The sequence below is a fragment of the Orycteropus afer genome, unplaced genomic scaffold (assembly GCF_000298275.1).
Source record: "Orycteropus afer afer isolate SDZICR_OR568_19922 unplaced genomic scaffold, OryAfe1.0 scaffold00068, whole genome shotgun sequence".
NCBI classification, from domain to species: Eukaryota; Metazoa; Chordata; class Mammalia; order Tubulidentata; family Orycteropodidae; genus Orycteropus; species Orycteropus afer.
The window spans coordinates 2,317,649-2,342,816 of record NW_006921655.1 but is presented as its reverse complement, the minus strand read 5'-3'; the positions used below and the strand labels follow the sequence as shown (position 1 = coordinate 2,342,816).

The 25,168-nt window shown below is 41.6% G+C and overlaps 1 protein-coding gene across 1 annotated transcript in view; it reads right to left on the bottom strand.

Annotated features, from left to right (window-relative positions):
* GPR176 (G protein-coupled receptor 176) overlaps positions 1 to 15,855 on the bottom strand; it is a 227,774-nt gene extending 211,919 nt beyond the window's left edge. The window contains exon 1 of the mRNA XM_007940460.2: positions 15,684 to 15,855. Within this exon, the coding sequence (XP_007938651.1) occupies positions 15,684 to 15,855 (172 nt within the window). The remainder of the gene's footprint in view (positions 1 to 15,683) is intronic.
* Positions 15,856 to 25,168: the final 9,313 nt, after the last annotated feature.

Genomic DNA, 25,168 nt, shown 5'->3' with positions numbered 1-25,168 from the left:
CGGGAATCTCCAAGCTGTCTGTGCTGTCAGGATCACTCAGGATCGCTGGCAGACCACAGCTCCATATGTCTCCTTTTTTGGTATTTTCACACAATTTTTTCTGCTAGTTGGGGTTTAGTCCACTTCTATATCCTTCCCTTCAAGGCTCAGGGGTCCAGGATTATCTTCTGTGTCTGTGTTAAATGGTTTCCCTTTTCCTTGTTGAAGAGGGTCTGTGCAGTCTTTCTGCCTAGTCTGCCATCTTGCCAGAACTCCCTCACGTAGGTCTTTTAAGTGGCGCTTAAGCCGAGACTCAGCAGCTCTGAGCTCATCTTGCCCTTTCACCACTTTGTCTAGTGTAAGTAGGACCAACCAACCAGCTTCTTTATACTCCTCATTCTGACAAAACTGCAGAAAAGTATCAAATATCCGATCACCCAGTGCATTACTTCTCACAAGTACCTGATCTATTGGTGGTACTATTTTGTATATTAATTTTGCCACTTCACACCATGGATTAGCAGGGCCCTCTTTACTAAGAGATGCAGGGTCGCTACTGTTTTTAAGATTAATCAAACTGAAGAACCAATCTAGGAAGCCGATCCTTATGATTCTGTCTCTCTAGAACCACTCCTGGTAACAAATGTGTTAGACTGGGTTCTCTAGAGAAACAAAAACCAAAAAAGCTTATATATATATATATATAGAGAGAGAGAGAGAGAGAGAGAGAGATAAATTTATCTTAGGAAAATGGCTCACACACGTATAGAAGCCAGCAAGTCCAAAGTTCCTGGATCAAACGTTAAGCTGGAGGCTTTTCTTGGCTCCCACAACCGCATGGGCCGAGGAGCTCAAGGCTGGCAGGCAGTACACTGGCTGTTGACTCCAATGAATGACGAATCCAAGATCTCCAGGCCAGTGAACTGCTCACTCATGGACAGTTGTAGGCAGCACAACAGAATCCCGATCACAGAAGAATGCCTCTCTCTTCCCAGGATGTACCTGGATATACTGGAAGCAGGCCACACCCCTAGGGAAACTCCCCTTCAACATATTGGCCACTCAGAACACAGTCATCCGATCCCATCCTGGGAACAACCACACAGAACTGGGGTCCAGCCAAGTTGACACACAGCTCCAACTATCACATCTTCCAAGTTATTTCTACTCTGATGAGATGCCATCATCCCAGTTTACAGTGACCCAAATTTTGGTGCAATGTCTTCTATAATCAAGTTTGATCATCTTTCCTCCTTCTCCTTTCAATGTGTTTTGCTTATTCTTCAACTTCCAGTTCTCACAACATGACCAAGTTTTACACAGAACTCTTCATAATACAACACCTAGATATACTGGATAAAATAGATGACATCTTTAAACATATAGCTGAACTTATAAGAAATGAAAGGAAATTTCCAGTTGCCTGAAACAAAGAGAGAGCAGAGTGCTTGCCTTAAAGGGTGGTTCTTCAGACCAGGAAATGGGTCCTAAAGGCTAGACCTTTGGGTTTCAACACCCACACAGTGCTAGAAATTAGATCTTGGGCCCATTTGACACAAGGATTTAAAATGGAAACCTCTTTATAAAACCAGATCCTCAAAAGGTTCTCATTGCAATAAAAAAGTGAAAAACTATGTCTTCTACCTCAGAAAGATGGCAAGAAAATTTGTCTCTTCCTGTGTTTGAGGTACTGGGTTGGTGATAAGCTTATGGCATCTGACAAGAGCAAACATGGAACTGCTCTAGAGACTGCTTCTACAGCCAAAATCTCACAGAATCTTTCAGAAAAAGTAGATGAATAGTGGTAGAAAAAGGGGATACCTCAGTGAAGTGAAGCAGAAGAATGATTTAAAAAAAATAATAAGGAAGAACTACTTTCTAAGGAAGAGCCATGTACCAACACAGCAATTCCTATTCCAGAGAAAAAGAAGGGGGAAAAAGAAGAGATACGAGGATAAATGGAAAAGAACCATAATTGAATCACCTGGATACATCATTCAGTCAGGAATATGGGAAGACCCTCAATAAAATGGATTGACACAGTGGCTGCAATGATGGGCTCAGGTATAGCAAGGATTATGAGGATAGCACACCACCAGGCAGTGTTTTGTTCTGTAGTACATAGGGTCGCTATGAGTGGGAGCCTATTCGATGGCCCCTAACAACAACATGCTCTCTAAAATATTGAAAGTTGAGTGAAACAAAGTGATTAATCATCTATAGCTTTTCAAGTTTAAATAAGACATTTTATTTGTGTCTTGATATCAACTGGTAACCTACTACATCATCATTTCTTAGAGTCTGTGACATAGAAATAAATATATTTTCATTATACTAAAAAATAAAAGTAGATGGCTTCACAATCAGAAATTTTAAAACACACAAGGAAGTGATCCACCATAGCTAAGAGTCATTAGATACAATAAGTAGCCCAAGATAACAATCTGAAATAGTAAATTAAACTTACAGAGATAAAAGATGGAAATAAAACCATAAGGAAAGTCTTGTTCTAGTATTAATCTGATACCCTCACCACCCTGCTCCTTTTTGCTAAATGTCTGATATGTACAGGTTTGCCCATTATAATGTGTTTGGAAGATCCTAAAAAGTCTATCCAACCCATTTCTTCTCTTCGCCTGTCAAATATATGCAGTGCTCAAGATAGTCACCATTTTTGCTTAAATCAAGTTATTAAAAAAGTACCTAAAAAGATCAATACCTAATGCACTAACATCTGTTAACATCTAAACTTAAAATGGTTTATTCAGCATATCATCATGATAGAATGAAACACAGCTGTTATATTTGGAAGAGAGAAAATACTTAAACAAGTAAAAAAATCAGAATAAAGTCCATTGGCATCTAAAAGTACAAGAAAACAAGCACTATCTGAGAGAAGAGGGAATGAAAACATGACTGTGAAAACTTGCAAAATGGGGATTGATTTTCTGGAAATAAAGTGTTTTTACTTTTTATTTCTGCTTAGAGTAAATCTTTACTTCTAAATTTTGCCTATCGCCACTCCCATCTTCCAGGCTACCCTAAAACTCTTCTAAGTTTTTGTGCTATGTGACTAGTAAGAATTCTCTACCTAGCAATGTGGAAGTTCTTGGACAATATAGAGATTTTCACAACAACTTCCAGTGGACTATTCAATCTAAATGACTTATACAGAAAAATGGCATGGGGAAACTCTTAGCCAAATTCGTTCTATGGAAGAGATACTTCCAGAGACTTGCAGACTCCTAGAGGGAAAAAAAAAATGAGTCTTATCTTTTGCTCAATGCCATATACCATTTTGATTTCTTGATGGCTGCTTCCATGGGCATGTGTAACAATTACCACTATTTAATTCCTGAACATTTTCATTACCTAAAAAAGAAACAATGTAGCAGTCATTCCATTAGTAGTCATTTCTCATTTTCCCTTGAATGAAAAATGTCTTTTTAAAAGGATCAGCCCAAAACTAGTTTGTATGAGGTGGAGGTTAAAAATGTCCCAAATATCCAATTTTTCTAAACTGCTGGGTCACTCCATCATCTCTAACGTCAACTACTCCTCCTTCCCTCAGTATTCTCCTTCCAATCTTTGGGTTCCGTAATTGACTGCAGCATCTCACAGAACTCATAAACTATGAAGTAAATGGTTCACATGGTTGTAGAGGCTGGCAAGTCCCAGATCAGTGGGTCAACCATCAGTCTGGAGGCTTCTCCTAACTCATGTGGTTGCAGAGGCTGGCAAACTCAAAGTAGCAGGTCAGATGAGAGGCCGCTGGCTCACAAGGGTGAGGAGTGATGAATCAGGTCAGACAATAGGCTGCTGGCCTATTTACCATCACCATCTAAACTGGTGATCAGATGATGACAAGCTGGATTCAGGATCAAAAGCAAGAGAGAGAACTTTGCTAGAGCATTCATATATACTGGATGTAGACGATACCCACAAGGAAACTTCCCTTACTTGAGCAAGGTGGTGCAAGGGTATGACTTGATTATTCGAGTATGAAGGGTTGTGACTGACATAAGAGTGGTGACTGGAGTTACACCCTCTTGTAAGGCAGTGACTCAAGACACATCCTACCCTAATCATGCCTCATTAACATAACAGACAACTCACTCCTAAATAGGACCATAACTACAAGCATAAAGGCTATGATTTACAACATAATGCAAAATGGAAGATAACTATTATCACATCACAAAATGGAGAATTACTGGTGGCATAGTGTCTAAGGCATTTAACTGCTAACCAGAAGGCTGATGGTTCAAACCCACCAGCCACTCCTCTGAAGAAAGGTTGGACAATCTACTTCCATAAAGATACCATCTCAGGGTGGACAGGCTGAATGATTAGGTTGTTGTTGTTGTTGTTGTTATGTGCCGTCGAGTCGGCCCCGACTCATAGCGACCCCTCCTTGGGTTTCCGAGGCAGTATCACTACGGAAGTAGGATTGCCCAACCTTCCTTCCGAGGAGTGGCAGGTGGGTTTGAACCGCCAGCCGTCTGGTTAGCAGGCAAGTGTCTTAGCCACTATGCTACCAGAGCTCCTATGAAATGGGGAGTGTATCCAAGAACATACATAAGGTTGGCTGACAATGGTCCTATAAGTTTATGTGAATGATCAGAATCCCCAGGTGTATAGTAGACTTGACAAGGGGAAGGTTGTGGTCACTGCTTGGTCACAGCCAGCTACTCAGAGCAACCGAGTAGTTGAACCTGCGGGCTTGGGACCATAGTTGCAGAGGACATCAAGCTCAATTGGCATAACATAATATACAAAAATATTTTTCCACCTCCTACTTTGGCAAGTAGCAACTGGGATCTTAAAAGCTAGCAAGCTGCCATCTAGATGCAACAATGGGTCTTTCCTCGTCCAGAGCAAAGAAGAATGTAGAAAACCAAAATTCATGGAAACAATTAGTCCTAGTGACTGGTACACCATCTGATCTGCAGCCTATATGACTATGAGACCAGAAGAACTAGATGGTGCCCGGCTACCATGTCATCCCCTTGGAAGGGGATCTGTGTAGCAGATCCTTGATAGAGAGGGAAAACAATATGGAACAAAACTCAAAATCATTTGGAGAAAAAAAAAGGGGGGGGGGAGACCAGGTTTGCTGGTCTGATAGAGCCTGGTGGAACCACTGAGACTATGGCCCCTAGCTGCCCTTCAGGTCTGGAATTAAACCCACACCTGTGGTTTCAAGCCAAACAGAAGACAAGCATATGAGTTGAACATTTACCTGAGGTAGATACACTCCTTGGAGAGAACAATCATTGAGAAAGAAGGGCTGCTTATGCACAGGGAGACAGCTTAGGGGGCAGGAGTCCATGGAGGGATGGACACTGGGAAGAGGTAACTATGGGGAGGAAGTGGGAGGGAAGCTGGTGCATTGTGGTAAACTGTGGTCAATGTCCTGAGACAAAGTATATGTAAACTGCTATATGGAAAGTGAATTTGCTCTGTAAATCTTCACCCAAATCACAATTAAAAAAAAAAAAAAAAGATACCATCTCAGAAACCCAAGGAAGGGTCCCTATGAGTTGAATCTGACTTGACAGCAGCAAGTGCTTTTCTTTTTAATAATTGCCAAACCACTGAAAAACATGGCCCAGCCAAGGTGACACATAACCTTAACCATCACAGATTCCATTCACTTTATCTGCACTGGTAGCAAGCTGTCCAAACTACCTTGGTTGGTCACAAACACCTGGCTTGCATAGTCTCACCCAGTTGCTTTGTATGAGAGTCAAAAAGTCTATGGCTAGAAGGGTCACATTAAGTAATTCACTGCACGTCACCCATCAATACCCTAAGCCTTAGTCAACTACTAATCTACTTTGTGTCTCTATGGATTTGCCTATTCTGGACATTTCACATAAATGGAATCATACAATATGTGGTCTTTTGTGACAGACTTTTTTCACTTAGCATAATGTTTTCAAGGTTCATACATATCATAGGATGTGTCAGTACTTCATTCTTTTTTTATTGCTGAACAATATTCCATGACGGATATAGCACATATTGTTAATTCATTCATGGATAGATATTTGTTTGGGTTGTTCCTACTTTTTTACTATTAAGAATAATGCTTCTCTGAACAATCTTATATAAATTTTTGCATGGATATATCTTTTCAATTCTGTTGGGTATATACCTAGTACAACTTTGAGTATATCCCACCTGAATTTAGAGACCATCTCAAGAATAGATTTGACATATTGAACACTATGACCAGAGAAGTTGTGGAATGACATTGTACCTGAACAAATAAAAGATCATTTAAAAAGACAGGAAGGGAAGAAAAGATCAAAATGGATGCCAGAAGATACTCTGAAACTTGTTCTTGAACATAGAGTAGGTAAAGTGAATGAAAAAATGATAATGTAAAAGAGCAGAACAGAAGATTTCAAAGGCAATTTGAAAAGACAAAATATAGTATTATAAGGAAATGTGTAAAGGCCTGGAGTTAGAAAACCAAAAAGGATGAACATACTTGGCATTTCTCAAACTGAAAGAACTGAAGAAAACAATTCAAGCATCAAAGCAAAAAACAATGAAGAAAATCAAAGACACATGTAAACAATTATTCCAAAGGATTAATAAACCATACAAACCTCAGCCTCCATGACCTGAGATCAAAAGAACGAGATGTTGCCTGGCTACCACTACCAACTGCTCTGAAAGGGATGGCATCTGAAGATCCTGGATAGAGCGAAAGAAAATGTAGAACACAACTCAAAATCATGAAAAAGGCCAGGCTTACTGGTCAGAGAGAGAGTGGTGAAACCCTGAGATTTATGGGCCATTGTTACCCTTCAGACCTGGAATTGAACTCACTCCCATAGGTCAATTTTCAGCCAAATAATAGATCTACAAGGTAAGCAATAGCTCTAAAAAGGTACACATTCCTTAGAATAATCAACCATTCAAAATCAAAAGGGCAGCATCTGGCCAAGGACAAAGTTCCAAAGACAGGAAGGGTTAGAAGAGAAGAAGGGATGGAAAGGAGAAACCCGGGGAAGAAGTGAGAGACGTGTTGTGACACTGATTGGATTCAGCCAATGACCAGAAACAAAATGTGTCTGAAAGGTTGAATGGAAAACTGATTAGCTCTGTAAACTTTCACCCAAATCACAATAAAAAGTTTTTTAAAAAAAACATTTAAGCCTTGAATTGCAACACTGAAGGATTCTATGAGTAAAATTCTGAATGACACAGGAAGCATCAAAAGAAGATGGAAGGAATAAAGAGTCACTGTACCAAAAAGAACTGGTCAACTTTCCATCATTTAAGGAGGTATATGCTAACCAGACGGCTGGCGGTTCAAACCCACCAGCCACTCCTCGGAAGGAAGGTTGGGCAATCCTACTTCCGTAGTGATACTGCCTCGGAAACCCAAGGATGGGTCGCTATGAGTCGGGGCCGACTCGACGGCACACAACTACTACTACTACTACTATACAATTAAGAACCAAAGGTACTGAAGGAAGAAGTGCACTAAAAACCTGAGCAAAGAACAAGTCTCCTGGAATTGATGAAATATCAACTAAGATGCAACTCTGGAACAGATGCAACTGTGGAAGCAATTATTGATCTATGCCAAGAAATTTGGAAGACAGCTATCTGACTGGAAAAAAATCTGTATTTGTGCCCATTCCAAAGAAAAATGATGCAACATAATGCAGAAATTATCAAATGATATCATTAATATCACACACAAGTAAAATTTTGCTGAAGATAATTAAAAAAATGGTTGCAGCAGTATATTGACAGGGAACTGCCAGAAATTCAAGCTAGATTCAGAAGAGGACGTGCAAAAAAGAGTATCATTGCTGGTGTCTGATGGATGTTACTTGAAAGCAAAGAATATCAGAAAGATGTTTACCTGTATTTTATTCACTATACAAAGGTATTCGACAGTATGGATTATAACAAATTATGGATAACATTGCAAAGAACGGGAATTCCAGAACACTTCATTGTGCTCATGAGGATGCTACACATAGACCATGAGGCAATTGTTTGAACAGAACAAGGGCATACTGAATGGTTTACAATGAGGAACGGTGTGCATCAGGGTGTATTCTTTTACCATAGTTATGGTGGTCTGGCAAGAGGGAAGGCTGATTTCTTTATATAAAGTGCTTTAACTCAGCCCATATGACTCAGACCAGAACTAGATGATGCCCAGTTACCACTGCCAACCACTCTGAAAGGGATCAAAACTGGACATCCTGGATAGAGTAGGCAAAAAATATGAAGCAAAACTCAAAATCACTTAAAAAAAAAAAAAAGACAAGGCTTACTAGTCTGATAGAGACTGCTGAAACTCCCGAGACTATGGCCTCTTGTCATTCTTCAGGCCTGAAACTGATCTCACCCCCATGGCTTAACTTTCAGACAGGCCTATGAGTTGAAAAATTATACCAGGTAGCTGGATAATGAATAAGGAAGACCGAAGAAGAGTTGATGCTTTTGAGTTGTGGTGCTGGCGGAGAATGCTGAAAGTACCATGGACTGCTAAAAGAACTAACAGATCTGTCCTGGAGGAAGTGCAGCCAGAATGCTCCTTGGAAGCAAGAATGGCCAGACTTCGTCTCACCTATTTTGGTCATGTTGTAAGAAGGGACCATTCCCTGGAGAAGGATGCCATGCTTGGTAGGGTGGAGGGTCGACAAAAGAGGGGGAGGCCTTCAATGAGATGGATTGATACGGTGGCTGCGATGATGGGCTCAAGTATAGCAGGGATTGTGGGGCTGGCGCAGGATCAGGCAGTGTTTCGTTCTGCTGTGCATGGGGTTGCTATGAGTTGGAAACGACTCGACGGCACTTAACAACAACAACAACAGGTATACTCCTTAGAACAATGAATCATGGGAGATCAGAAGGGCAGCGTTTGTGCAAGGATATAGCTCAGAGGGCAGGATGCATAGGAAAGAAGGACACAGGGAAAAGGCAACCACAGGAGGAAGTGAGAAGAGAGCTGTTACACTGTGGGGATTACAATTAATGCCTCAAATCAAAATGGGTATGAATGGAAAATGAATTTTCTCTGTAAATTGTCACCCAAATCACAATTAAAATAAATAAAAGCCAAAAAAGTAACAATAAAATAAAGTACTTTAAAACAGATATTTTAATTTCAACCTAGGACATACTTGTTGGCTACTGTCCACAGCACAAATTTTCTTTAAATAAGAGCAAATCGATTTATAAAATCTCCTACATGCCTCCAACAATGACAGGCACTGTGCTAATAAAGAGAGAGGCTATCTGTCCTGGAGGAGGCCAGAAGAACAGTCCAACTCACCACTGACATTTGTTAGCATCAAAGCACCAGAGAGGAGCCCAGCTCCCCAAGCACTTGGATAGTGATCCTAAGGAGAATAGAAAAAGAGAAGGAAACCCTGAGAAGTTAGATACAAAAGATATACTGGAAATGGTGATTCTAAATCTTTTTGAATCTTTGATTTCACACTGTTACCACTAAAAGTGGTGTGTACCACATACTTATTGAAGAGGAATTTAAATTTTTTTACCCTCTTTCTTTCAAGAGCTACAGCATATCAGAAGATACCCTAAGATGTTGCATAAAGAAGGCTGAGAAACACTGGTTTACACAAAGCCCCAAAAGACATTATTTGGACAATATGATATACAATTTTTGAGTTCATTTTCAACACAGTGAAAAATGTTCCTCATTGTTGCAAAATTACAGTTATTCCAAGTTGTTGGGGATTTTTCCTATTACAGGGCAATGAAGTAGTTTTCAAAAAGAGCTGCAGGACATTGATAGTACAAAGGAATTATTTTCACATAAGGGGCCTCTGGAAACCCCAAAGAAAAATAAATTCTACTGAAAACATTGATAGTACATCTGAATTTATTTTAAGCAAAGTAGTAAAGAAAAATTCATTTGTCTATGTTTAGGAATAGGGGATACAAATAGATTAAGTCAGTGTCATATATTATTCTATATATAATTGTATTCTTCTACATTTCACTTCTCAGTCATAAAATAACGTAATTGTCCTTTGTCTTTTATTCCGAATCTGTGACTTCTCCCTGTTTTAGGCTTCATGAAACTATGCTTCCCAAGTTTACTACTAGCCCTGCAACTGACTACACATGGCTTTAGAACTTAAGCTCTGAACCTCAACCGGCATTACCAGGAGAATTCAATGTACAGAGATATGCCGTATGGAGCAAATCCTTAGAGAACAGTGCATCAAAAATACCAGTAAGTAACAAGCATACTGGGCAATGTTATGATTCAGCTAAGCTTTTAATAAGTCAAAAATGCTTTTCCCTTTTCACAAGTTCTCTGGCTTGACTTCTAGAAATTGATTCATAAGTTTTCTGAGAATGAAAAAGGAGTAAACAGAATTCTCTCTTAGGAGAACTAAGTAATGAGGGAAAAAAAAATATACCCTCTACATTTTTACAACGGGTATATTTAGCATTTGACTGCTAACCAGAATGATGGTGATTCAACCCACCAGATGCTCCACAGAAGGAAGATGGGGCAATCTACTTACGTAAAGACTTACAGCCTTGAGAACCCAATGGGAGTTGCTATGAGTCGGAATTAACTCGATGGCAGTAAATTAAGTTTTGGTTTTTGGTTTTTTGTTTTTTAACTCAAATCAGGCATAACCAAAGATCAAGGAAGGAAATTGTTCTTCTTTTTGGAGGCATCTAAAAAGCAGTTTCTGTATGTCATGTGAAAATGAGCTAAATATGTGAAACTGCCATGTGAAAATGAGCTGCAATAAGTGTAGATTTACCTAGCAATCCCTGAATCCAGGGAGCTTTGGTAGCGTAGTGCTAAGGCACTTGACTGCTAACCAGAAGACTGGCGGTTCAAACCCAGCCACTCCTTGGAAGGAAGTTTGGACAATCTACTTCTGTAGTGACACTGCCTCAGAAACCCAAGGAGGGGTCACTATGAGTCGGGTCTGACTTGATGGCACATAACAACAACAACCCTTAATCCAATTCAACTTTCAAAAACAGAAGGGACATGGGAAGTAAAACTAACATTTGTTTTCTATTTACTATGCACTTTACACACATGGTCTGCCTTCTATTTCAACAGTACTCAAATTTTTAGAGTCAAACTATGAGAAAACTCTCTACAACATCTTTCGTCAGGGTGAAAGTTACCTGCCTTTAGACAATGGTCCTATAACTTTATGTGTATGATCTAAATTCCCTAGTGTATAGTGGAGTTGACAAGAGACAAAGTTGTAGTCACTGCTTGGTCACAGCCAGTTACCCAGAGGGACTGACTAGTTGAACCTGTGGGACCATAGTCACAAAGGACATCAAGCTCAATTGGCATAACATACTACACAAAACATTGTTCTACATCCTACTGTGATGAGTAGCAACTGGGATCTTAAAACCTTGCAAGCTGCCATCTAGATGCAAAGATGGGTCTCTTCTTGTCCAGAGCCAAGAAGAATGAAGAAAATAAAAAATTCATGGAAACAATTAGTCCTAGCGACTGGTATACCATCGGATCTGCAGCCTATACGACTATGAGACCAGAAGAACTAGATGGTGCCCAGCTACTACTGTCAACCACTTGGAAGGGGATCTATGTAGGAGATCCTAGGTAGAGAGGGAGAACAATGTGGAACAAAACTCAAAATCATTTGGGGAAAAAAAAAAAAGAGGGGGACCAGGTTTGCTGGCCCGATAGAGCCTGGTGGAACCACTGAGACTATGGCCCCTAGCTGCCCTTCAGGTCTGGAATTGAACACACACCTATGGCTTCCAGCCAAACAATAGACAGGCATATGAGTTGAACATTTACCTGAGGTAGATACACTCCTTGGAGAGAACAAGCATGGGAGAAAGAAGGACTGCTTATGCACAGGGAGACAGCTCAGGGAGCAGGAGTGCATGGAGGGATGGACACAGGGAAGAGGTAACTCTCAGGAGGAAGTAGGAGGGGAGATATTGCACTGTGGTAAATTGTGGTCAATGTCATGAGACAAAATGTATGTGAACTGCTGTATGGAAAGTGTATTTGCTCTGTAAATTTTCACCCAAATCACAATAAAAAGAAAAAAAAAAAGAAAGTTACCTGCCTTTTTATCTAAGCATCACTGATGCGTACCCCCTGCCCATCCCTGCCCATGATGAAATAGTGCTGTGCCAATTTTCCTGTGCTTTGTTTCTGATTTTGGACCTGGTGTAGCTATGGCTGCACCCCTTAAACTGCATAGGCTGCAATATTAGCCACTATAAAATCACATGTGCTGCTGACTACCAGTTTGGCTTGAGAGGGTCAGTGTAAAATCTACATGTTTCATTGCTTTGACGAATTCAACACCCCATCTTGCCAGTGGTTTATTAAATTAGTCCAGAAAGAAAGAAAAGCAGGTGTTTCTAAAGAGTAAACTGCATTGTGCAAACATCAAACAATGTAAACAAAACACATTTTTTTTTAAAAAAAAAGTGTATTTATTTATTTGCAAGAGTGCAGTATCTACAGCCAGATGCCTTGGGTATAAATCTCAACTCTGATATTTACTTGTTCAGTGACCCTGGACAAGTTACCTACCTCTCTGTACTTCACTCAGTTTATAACTATGTAAAATGAAGACAGTAACAGTAATATAACCTCAAAGGTTCTTTGGAGGATTCAATAATCAGGCTTAAAGCACTTAGAACAATGCCTGTCACATAAAAGGCACAATGTTCATGTTAGCTGTTGTTGTTTGTTACGGTCAATTCTGATTCATGGTGATGCCACATGTGCAGAGTATAACTGTTCCACAGGATTCTTAAGGCTGTAACCTTTCAGAAGCAGACTGCCAGGACTGACTCCCAAAGCACCTCTGGGTGGGTTCAAAGCACCAACTTTTCAGCTAGTAGGTAGGCACTTAATTATTTGTACTACACCCAGGGACTCCAGAGAAGGGTGAGTTTAGCTGCAGACATGGTTGTTAGAAATTCTAAGTGTCTCTAATATCACTACAAATTCTTAGGTTATACCTTCTTTCCCTCCCAGAATCAAAGATGTAAAAACTAAGCTAAAAGATTAACTCTCAGTCAGAATTTTAGGTCTAGAACCTAGATCAGTGCCATCCACTAGAACTTTCTGTAATTATGGAAATAATCTGCACTGTCCAATACAAATCCAATATCTACTTGGAAAGTAGATTGTATGCTTAAGGACATCAATTTTTAATTTTAATTAAGTTTATTTTAAATAGGCACATGGGGTGAGTGGCTCTCATACTGGACAGACTATAACTGTATCTGTCCCAAAGAAAGAAAAGCCTTATATCACCCAAAAGGACTAAGGATTTCCTTGCCCTCTTTTAGCACCTGAAGTTTCTGTCCCTTGCTTGTTTTATGTTTTCATTTGTTTCATTTTTTTTTAAGTACCTTAATGATCTCTTCTTGGAAAGTCTTGTTCCTTATGGCTCAGCTTTTGAAATTTCATTTCAGTGCTATACCTAGCACCTGATTCAAGACTTAGTTGGGACAGGGGTAATTCTTCAATTTACTTAGAACTAGAACTGGACTCTAGTCCCTAAGGCATGTGACTGCTAACCAGAAGGTTGGCGGTTCAAAAGCCCACCAGCTGCTCCACGGGAGGAAGATGAGGCAATCTACTTCCATAAAGATTTATCACCTCGGATACCCATCACTATGAGTCAGAACCAACTCAATGGCAGTGAGAGTTTGAGAAGTGTACAGCTCAAGTTCTGGTATGGTCGCATGACTTCCTTAAATCTTTATTAAAAGCAGACACATAAAAAATAGGACCCAATTTATTCCAGTTCACAAAGTGTTATATTTTTGCATATAAATGTTATATATATGACATGTGACAATACAGGCAGTCCCTGACTTACCATGTATCTGAGTTACTACAAGCATGGCAGTTAAGACCACAACTTTATTCTCTTTTTTTTGGCACATCTTTGTTTTTGTTAGTAATATGTACTGCATACAGTGTTGCAGCACATAATTTGGTGTTGTTACCATTCTCATGCCTATCTCCAAAGACAAATAAAGATTGTATTTAGAAAAATAAAGGCAGTAACAATGAAAACTAAAAAATATGAGGTGTTCAACTTATGTCAGAACCAAATTATGATGGAGTCTCAGAACCAAACCCCATGTAAATCAAGGACTACTTGACTGGAATTGGAACTCCCAATCTAGAATAAACTGTACCTGTACCTAGTAAGTGCTCAATAAATGTTTGTTAAGTGACTGTTGAAAGTTTGGGAACACAGACTCTTACTTTGTTAATGTGTATTTGACATTCCACTCATAAAAATACATCATTAAACACACACACACACCCAGACATAGTCACACTGATGTCTGTTGTTGTTGTTGTTGTTATGTGCCGTCGAGTCGGCCCCGACTCATAGCGACCCCTCCTTGGGTTTCCGAGGCAGTTATCACTACGGAAGTAGGATTGCCCAACCTTCCTTCCGAGGAGTGGCTGGTGGGTTTGAACCGCCAGCCATCTGGTTAGCAGGCAAGTGTCTTAGCCACTATGCTACCATGTCTACTCTTAAAAATTCCCACATGATGAAAAGCGGAAGACAAATATGAAAGAGTAGAGTAGGATGATACAATAGAAAAACTATGAAGGGAAATTCCAAACATTTAAATTCTTCCAAGTATAGTCTTTTTGATGTTAGTTATCTTCAGTTTCCATGGCAATTAACAAATGTCACAAAAAGTTTCTCATTCCTACTTTGAAAGTTTAAGATTGCTCTTGGCCATAATATATTATCATAAACAATCTGTTTGCATCCTTATAAATGCTACACCAGAGAATTTACATTTAAAGGGGAGCCACATATGTACGAGTACTATGTAGTTTGCTCAAGAAATCGCAGTACAAATTAATACTGATTGTATCATAAAGAGTAGCTACCAGGAGTACCTGTAATTCTCACACTAGTAGACACGTGTTTTTACTAGTCTCTCAGTGCGTTGATCTTCTCCTCCCTGAACCACAAGTTTACCTAAATGCACGTGAGTGTATTTTTAATCTTATCTTTATTCCATACCTCAAACAAAACATAGATGAAAACGTAAAATGGATTTTATTTGTGTTGGGTTTTTTTAAATATCTGAAGGCAACACAGAGTTTAACTTCACAGAGTTGTTTACCAGCAGGTCTGTGTTCCGAAGAAGCAAGTCATAAAACACGCAAAAAATAGGGCTTGTTTTCAAAATTATTTTATATGTAGGGAATAAGATGGAAACGCAAAACACATCTTTAACAGAGCAGGTAACATCGGTTCCACTCACCAGCAACAAATTCCCTGAGAAGCTTTGTTCCCCGCTATTTGTAAACAAGAGCTTGGGCCAGAGCTCCACCCTGGCACCCGGGAGGGAATGAATGATGTGCAAGCCTTGCGCCCATCTCGAAGGGTTCTGCAAGGTCCACTTGGAAAGGAGGCTCTCCTCCTGGACTAGACACCCACCCTCCAGCCAAAAAAAGTCCTATCGGAACTCTTCTGCTACCACCTTAGGAGCTGGAGTCGACCGTCCCGTTTAACTTCATTGCAGTTAACAAGGAATTCCTAAGCCTCCAACTATCAGCACCTTGCCAAGCACCTCGAAAGCCATTGCAGCTCCGGCGTCCCCAGATCCCCGCTCTCGCAAGCCAGTGCCATCGGAGAACCCCAGCCCCGCGGGCGGCTTACCGAGTAGTGAGCCGATGAAGATGACGATCTGCACGGTGGTGGTGAACTGTCGGTACAGCTGCGCCTCGCCAAACTCCCCCAGCACGCTGCGGTTCGCGCCCGTCACCTCCGCGCCCGACGCGTTGCGCGGCTCGCTGGCGTTCCGGAAGACCCAGCTCCCGTTATCCCCCATGGCGAGGCCGGGGCTCCGCTCCGCTCGCTGCCCTCCCGCCTCTGACCCCAGCGCGGAGCCTCTCCTCGGAACTCGGAGAGACGCACGGGTGTAGTTCTGGTGAAGCCGGGGCTGCCGGCGGGTCCCCTCACGTCTCCACATCTCCAACCCCGACGCCTGGGAGGAGGGGAGGGAGGGAGGCGAGGCTACGCCCCTTGCCGGTTCCCTCCAGGGTCCCTGTCAGTAGCCACATGAAAGCGGCCGGGTCAGAGACCGCCGAGCAGCGTCTGTCCCTCCTCCCAGGGGTCAGCACGGCCAAGCCCACTTAGCAGACAGGGAAACGCAGAGAGAGGCATTGGATGGTCAAGGAGGGCGCTCTCAGCTCCCGCCGCCCCCAGCGGGACAGGACATCCCTCTGGAGTCCTCTCGGGCTAAGGGGTCAGCCCCCTCTCCTTAGAGAGCAGAGAACATTTGGCTGAAGCTCTTTTCCAATCCTGTTGGCTGCGAGACTGGATGGCGATGGGAAACCCATGAAATGCCCAAGCCAAGTGGTCGGAGCCCAGAGGGGACCCCCGAGTCCCCGACGGGGCCCATGGCCTGGGCGGAATTTCCCGAATCCCTCTCTTTCCCTCTGCCTAGCCGTCTGCCAAGGCGGTCTCCTCCGGCCCGGCCCCTCGGTGGTGCTCCGACCTCCTGCTTCGGTGCCAGCCGCAGCGAATCCCACTCTGCAGCCCCTCTTTGCCTGTGCACTACCTGACGTCTCCTTTCCTGGCCCCGCTCCAGCTCACCGCCGCTGGGAGAGGGCTTCGCGGCTGTGCGGGGACAGGGGAGGGCACTCCTATCCGGAAAGGGTAGCCGTCTGCGCGACCGCAGGGCCACCAGAGGCCGCCTCGGGCAGCTGGGGGAGCGCGGCGGGCGAGGAGAACACGTGACGCGCGCGGCCCCGCCCCCAGGCCGAAGCTGCTGCGAGGATGACGCCATCTTGGCCCCGCCGAGTGTGACTGCTTCGGCTGGGAGCGTGGGAGGCGCAAGGAATCGGAGTCTGGTTGCGGTGGACAAGCTCTCGGCTCTTCCCGGACTTTGTTTGATGCACTACTGCCGCTACTGCTCGTTATGTTATCAGCAGGTGCTGCCTGCAGGCTTGTAATTACGCATCGCTGCCACCTAGGCAGGGAGCCAGTTAGGCCTTGGGTATAGTTTTAAGCGTTAAGGAAGGTGGAATTTAGAAGCTCAGTGCAGGGTTTCCTGCGCCTTTTTATGAGCCTAATTTCTAAAATTTACACTACATAACACGGGGCTGGAGGATTACAAGGATAGTGTTTGGGGAGGGAGCCACTGCCAGAGAGGCTGATGCAAAAGGCTAGGAGATTGGGTAAACCAAGAAAACAAGAAACAGTCAAGGAAGAGGCATCCAGAGAAAGTAGGGAACGAGAAGGACAAAAACTAAAGGTTTCTTGGTTTGACTTTATGGAAACTGGTTTCTCAGGCATTGCCATATTGGCTGGTATGGCTAGGTCCCCTGAACAACTAACTCTTAAGAGATGATTAAAAGTACAAGATTTCTTGGCTGACCCAGGGATGATCCTGCTACAATACGGCTACTTTGCTTTCCTTGGTAACCCTCCTTATTTACTCTTCTTGAGGATAAGAATGCATGTCTTGAACATCTGTGGAGTCTCACAATATCTGCACATAGTAATACTATATGTAAGCAGTTATTTTAAACGTTCTGGAAATCAAAAGAGTCCTGGTGGCACAATGGTTAAAGCGCTAGACTGATAAGGAAAGGTCGGGGTTGGAAGAAAAGGTGTGGCAGACTGCTTCTGTAAAGACAGCCTTGGAAACCCTGTAGGGCAGTTCTGCTCTGTTCTATAGGGTCACTATGAGTAGGGAACTGCAGGACGGCAGTGGGTTTATTTTTTGGTTTTCTTGCAGTATTTGCTTTACTAGCATAATTTTTTTTCAGATTGTATATTTCAGATCAGTTAAATGAGAAGTCTTCTAAAGGTTTTTTTCCAGCTACTATACACCTTATAGTTTATTACTGTTATTACTAGACATTGAGAAGGTGATGGTGAGTATGGATATAGGAGCTTCAGCTCCCAAAGCCACCCATAGCAGCGATGGCTGCTCAGATTCTTTACTATGTCTAAGTCAAATAAAACGTTAATTAATATCATTCTGAATGCTTCTACATAAGAGCCACTAGGCCCTGTTTTAAGGATCCCTAGTGGGACAGTGGTTCAGAGCTCAGCTGCTAACGAGAGGTCAGTGGTTTGAACCCAGTAACTGCTCCAGGGGAGAAAGATAAGACTTTGGAAACCCTATGGGGCAGTTCTGTCCTGTCCTCAAGGGTGGCTATGAGTTGGAATCAACAACAGGCTTTGATTTAAATGACTAGTTCTTAATGAAAGGGTCAGGAGTACCCCTATCTAAGGTTCAATGCTTATTTTAAAAAAAGACTGAATTTCCTTTGATATTTTCAATTTATACAATGATCTGGTTTTCATTTAAAAAAAAAAAAAAACTATCACATAACTACAAAAGGTATTTTTTCCCTGCAGAATAAAATAAACCCTCTGAGTGCTTTTAAAATGATTAAGCTGGTCTGTTTTCTGTGAAGGTGTTTGACAAATTCTGTTAAAAGGAGTTAACTCATATTTTATTGGTATAAAGTGATTTAATAGGGATGTCCCAAGTCACCTTTAGCCTGAATGAGAGATGTTTAATGGGACTACATAGTCAGCAATAGGGGGGCTATACAAATGCGTGATTCATTTGCAATTGGGACTGCAGGAATAAAGAAATTCTTCAGGACAATGGATTGCACAGTCCTCCCACTAACCCAGGGTGCTGAGGGAACAGAGCTGCTAGGCCAAGACAGCCCTGATCCTCAAACATAAGTAAGTCCAGCTTCTGAAACTGAGCTCACAACCCCTGACCCATCGTAGGAGCCCTGGATAAATGAATAAGCATTGGTGAGTAGCAGGACAGAGAACTATTGCTGTTTGAGCAAGCGAAGAAAGGAAAGGAAAGACAGACCAGTGAGAGGGCTCCTGAAGCAAAGAACAGACCTGCCAGTGCAGACAGATCACCCTATTGCCGCAAAGTTGATTCCAACTCACAAATGAGCCTGTAAGGCAGAATCATCTTTAGGGAAGCTGACTTGCCTTATCTTTTTTCCAGCAGAGAGGCTGGTGGGGAGCTCTGGTAGCATAGTGGCTAAAGCACTTGACAGCTAACCAGAAGGCTGGCAGTTCAAACCCACCAGCCACTTCTCGGAAGGAAGATTGGGCAATCCTACTTCCGTAGTGATACTTACTCGGAAACCCAAGGAGGGGTTGCTATGAGTCGGGGCTGACTCAACGGCACATAACAACAACAACAGACTTCAGTTAACAGCCAACTGTTTAATCACTGCCACCAGGCCTTCACACAGAACATAAAGGAAGAGAATTAATGTAGGACACCTACATGAGGGTCCAGGTGAGACCAGCGTAAGTCTCTCCCTATCATTTTTTCAATATTGTTTTTATTGTGATTTGGGTGAAAGTTTACAGAGTAATTTGATTTTGTGTACAGCTGTTCATAGACATTTTGTTACATGACATTCACTGCAATTCCCCACAATGTAACAGCTCTCCTCCCACTTCTTCCCTATAGTTACCTCTTCCCTGTAGTTACCTTCCCTCTTCTTTCCTATGCATTCCTTTCATTAATTATTAGGGATTATTATCTGCTTCTTAGGAAGCTCTGGTAGTGTAGTACCTAAGGCACTTGACTGCTAACCAGAAGGCTGGCGGTTCAAAGCCACCAGCCACTCCTCAGAAGGAAGGTTGAGCAATCTACTTCCTTAGTGATATTGCCTCGGCAGCCCAAGGAGGGGTAGCTATGAGTCAGGTCCGACTCAACAGCACATAACAACAACAACAACAACAACAAATCTGCTTCTTAGTGGTGATAAATAGTTGAAATGTTTTATCAGAAAGCAAGATAATCCTCACAGGTCTGAAGGCCAGAACTCTGAAATCAGTTACACTGGGCCAGAATGAAGGTGTCAGCAGGGCTGCACACCCTCCAGTGGCTCTAATCCTTGCCTCTTCCAGCTTCTGATGGCTACTGGCATTTGTTGGCTTGTGGCCACATCCCTCCGATCTTCAAGGCCAGCATCTTCAAATCCTTCTGTATTGCAAATTAAGGTGTTATGAACATTTGTATACAAGTCTTTGTATGAATATATGCTTTCATTTCTCTGGAAATGAATTACCTAGAAGTGGGAGAGCTGGATCATATGGTACGTATTTATTTAACTTTTTAACTAAAAATGGACCATAGACCTAAATATAAAACCTAAACCTATAAAACTTCTAGGAGAAAATCTTTGTGACCTTGGTTTAGACAAAGAGTTTTTAGATATGACAACAAAAGCATGATTCATAAAAGAAAGAAATTGGTAAATCAAACTTCCTCAAAAATAAGAACTCTGCTCTTTAACAAACTGTTAAGAGAATGAAAAGGCATGTTACAGACTGGTAGAAAATCTTTGCAGATCACATAATAAAGGACAGTTGTTGTTATTGTTGTTAGGTGCCATCATGTTGTCTACAACTCATAGTGACCCTATGCACAGCAGAATGAAACAGTGCCCAGTCTTGTGCCAGCCTCACGATTCTTGCTATACCTGAGCCCATCATTGTAGTCACTGTGTCTATCCATCTTGTTGAGGGCCTTCCCCTTCTTTGTTGACCCTCCACTTTACCAAGTATGATATCCTTCTCCAGGGAATGGTTCCTTCTGACAACATGACCAAAGTAACTGAGACAGTCTGGCCATTCTTGCTTCCAAGGAGTGTTCCAACTGCACTTCTTCCAGGATAGATTTGTTAGTTCTTTTAGCAGACCAAGGTACTTCTAGCATTCTTCTCCAACACCACAACTCAAAAGCATCAACTCTTCCTTGGTCTTCCTTATTCATTGTCCAGCTCTCACATGCGTAAGAGGCGATTGAAAATACCATGCCTTGGGTTAGGTGCATCTTAGTCTTCAAGGAGACATCTTTGCTCTTCATCACTTGAAAGAGGTCTTTTGCAGCAGATTTGCCCAATGCAATATGTCGTCTGATGTCTTAACTGCTGCTTCCATTGGTGTTGCTTGTAGAACCAAGTAATATGAAATCCTAGACAACTTCAATCTTTTCTCCAGCTACCTTAAAGCTGTTTATTAGACCAGTTGTGAGGATTTTTGTTTTCTTTATATTGAGGTGTAATCCATACTGTAGACTGTAGTCTTTAATCTTCATCAGTAAGTGTTTCACTTTCAGCAAGCAAAGTTGTGTCATCTGCGTATCGCAGGTTGATAATGACTAACAAATCATTAATAAAGGGCTTGTATCCAGAATATATAAAGAATTTTCAAAAGAATGAAAAGAAAACGAACAACCAATTTAAAAGTGGTTAAAAGATTTGAAGAGATAGAAGTTGTATTAATGGTAAATAAGCACATGAAAAGATGCTCAGCACTATTATCATTAGGGAAATGCAAATTAAGAAAAATGAGATACTACCACGAGCCAATTACAATGTTTATGATGACAATGTTTAAAAGACTGATAATACAAATTAGAGGCAAGGATGTGAAACAACTAGAACTGTGGTGAAAATATAAAATTATACCCACGTAAGAAAGCAATTTGGCAATTTCTTATTTTTCATTTTGAAATTTTGACTTTGAAAAAATAATTTTAAACTTACAGAAAAGTAGTAATAATCATCCCAAGAAATCCCATATATCCACTCAGATTCTCAGTGGTCAACTTCTAAAACCCAGTCGCCAAATAGATTCTGACTCATAGCAACCCTATATGACAGGGTAGAACTGCCTCAGAGGATTTCCAAGGCTGTAATCTTTCTGGAAGGAGCTCTGGTAGCATAGTGGCTAAGGCACTTGACTGCTAACCAGAAGGCTGGCGGTTCAAACCCACCAGCCACTCCTTGGAAGGAAGGTTGGGTTGGGCATTCCTACTTCTGTAGTGATACTGCCTCGGAAACCCAAGGAGGGGTCGCTATGAGTCGGGGTCGACTCGATGGCAAACAACAACAACAACAACAACAAATCTTTATGGAAGCAGATTGCCACATCTTTCTACCACAGAGAGGCTGGTGGGTTCAAACCTCCAACATTTTGGTTAGCAGCCAAGCAATTAACCACTGCGCTACCAGGGCTCCTTGGTCAACTTCTACATTTGGTTTATTTCATATACATATGTAAACCAAACCAAACTCACTGCTGTCAAGTCGGTTCCGACTCAGCAACCTCTCCTTGGGTTTCCGAGGCAGTATCTCTACGGAAGTAGATTGCTCAGTCTTCCTTCTGAGGAGTGGCTGCTAGGTTTGAACTGCCAGCCTTCTAGTTAGCAGTCAAATGCCTTAGGCACTACGCCACCAGAGCTCCTTATCCCTATATATCATATACCAAAAAAAAAAAACAAACTCACTGCCAACAAGTCAATTCTGATTCATGGCGACTCCCTCCCTGGGTTTTTGAGGTGGTAAATGTTTACAGAAGAAGATTGCCCCATCTTCCTTCTACAGAGTGGCTCGTAGGTTTGAACCACCAGCCTTCTGGTTAGCAGTCAAATGTCTCAGGAACTACTCCAGCAGAGCTTATATATATCACGATATATATATTTTTTTCTGAATCACTTGGTAACTAACCATATATGTAATTCTCTGTTACTCCTTAATATTATAGTGTATATTTCCTAATAAAAACACTCTTCTACATGACCACAGCACCATTAAAGTCAGAAAATTAACACTGATACAATACGGACATCTACTCCACAGACCCCTTTTGAATTTTGCTGATGATTATGATTATGTTTTTATAGATACAGTATCTAGTGTTTTTGTTGTTGTTATGTGCTGTCAAGTCAGACCCGACTCAGCAACCTCTCTTTGGGTTTCCGAGGCAGTATCACTACAGAAGTAGATTGCCCAGCCTTCCTTCTGAGGAGTGGCTGGTGGGTTTGAACCACCAGCCTTCTCGTTAGCAGTCAAGTGCCTTAGGCACTATGCTACGAGAGCTCCCCAGTATCTAGTACAGACCTCTATTTTAGACAAATGGAGAAATCTGAACACAGATTGGGTATTAAATGATATTAAGAAGGTGTTATATTTTTAAGATGTAAGGATGGCACAGGCATACCTCATTTTATTGTGCTTTGCTTTATTGTGCTTCACAGACACAGCCTTTTGTTTGTTTGTTTGTTTTACAAATTGAAGGTTTGTGGCAACCCTGCATGGAACAAGTCTATTGGTGCCATTTTTCCAATATCACGTGCTCACTTTATGTCTCTGTATCACATTTTGGTAATTCTCGCAATATTTCAAACTTTTTCATAATGTTATTGCACACTTAATAGACTACAGTACAGTGTAAACATAGATTTTATGTGCACTGAGAAACCAAAAAGGGCAAAGCATTTAGCTGCTAACCAGAAGGTCAGTGGTTCAAACCCACCAGTTTTCTGTAGGAAGAAGCTAGGGCAATCCATTTCTGTAAAGATTTACATTTGGAAACCCTATGGGAGTCACTCACTGGGAGCTCTGTTAGCGTAGTGCCTAAGGCACTTGACTGCTAACCAGGGGGCTGGCAGTTCAAACCCACCAGCCACTCCTCGGGAGGAAGTTTGGGCAATCTACTTCCGTAGTGATATCACCTTGGAAACCCAAGGAGGGGTCACTATGGCACGTAACAACAACAACCTTGGAGTCACTATGAGTCGGAATTGATTCATTGGCAGTGGGTTTCGCTTTTTTTGTTTTTTGGGAAATCAAAACATCTCTGTGGATCATATTACTGTTTTTTTTTTTTTTAATATTTGCTTTATTTGCTTTATTGCAGTGGTCTGAAACTGAACCTGCAATATCTCCAAGGTATGCTTTTACTATGTTATGTTTGTAAAAAGTCCTTAATTGTTAGAGATACATAATTAGATATTTATAGAAAAAATGATATGGTGCCTGAGATTTTCTTTAAAAATACTCATGGGAGAAAGAAGAGGGAGAGATGAAATAAGATTAGCAAAATGCCTATAATTGTTGAAGCTGGTAATGAGTACAAGGGAGGTTATTATAATATTTCCTCTACTTTTATGTATGTTTGAAAATTTTCATAATTAGCATTTTCCAATAGGAAAAGAGAATAATTTTAAGGTTTAAGTGATATAATCATATGTATGATTTAGAAACACTCTGGCTACAATGGAAAAAAAGAATAGTTTAAAGTCGGGCAGAAATAAAGATAGGGTGACTGGATAAAGAGCCATTGAAGTAATGCAAGAAACAGATGATGGTGGCTTGAATTAAATTAGTGGCAGTAGGATGGAGTGAAAGTGGTTGGATTAGACAAATACTTAATATATAGCAATAACAGAATTTGGTGAATGTCTCGATGTGAGAGTTAAGAGAATAAGAAAAAGGGAGGAGTCCAGGTTGATACTTAGTTGGCTTGGGTGATGTCATTTACCCAGGTAGGAACCACAGGAACAGGTTCCAGTGGAAGGAAGGAGAAGATAGCTTGAAGGGGCCTTGGGACACTAGTGCATTTGTGTTATCTGGCCAGTTATAGGGGTAAGCATAGCAGACAGAGGAAACATGTCACTGAAACCCAACTTGAGGCAATGATATGATTATTCTAAACTGACATGCAGCATTAGTGGGCAACTGAAAATGAATTGCAGTAACACTGGGTAAATAGATTACTTTATAAATTTGAAAAGTATCATTGGAGGCAGGATATAACAGAAAAGAAAAACCCAACTCACTGCTCTCTAGTTAATTCCAACTTATAGTGACCCTGTAGGACCAGAGGAGAACTGCCCCACAGGGTTTTCAAGGCTGTAAATCTTTATAGAAGCAGACTGCCTCATCTTTCTCCTATGGAGCAGCTGGTGGGTTTGAACCACAAACCTTCTGTGTAGCAGCCAAATGCCTTAACCACTTTGGCACTAGAGCTCTTAGGATATAACAGAAGGACCCACAAAGTTCACATTAAATGAACTGGGCAAGGAGAATAATTCTCTTTGTGGTAATAAAGCTCATAAAGGTGCCTGAGTGGAAAGACATTTAATAAGTTGAAATTGCAAGGTGGTCCTGGAGTTTCCTAAAGGTAGGACTGTAGAGGCAGAGGGCATGTTTGATGATGTTGTACATATGGGAAAGGAGTTGAATTTAGAGGTACTTAACTGGGAAGAGGGAGCTCTGGTAGCATAGTGGCTAAGACACTTGCCTGCTAACCAGACGGCTGGCGGTTCAAACCCACCAGCCACTCCT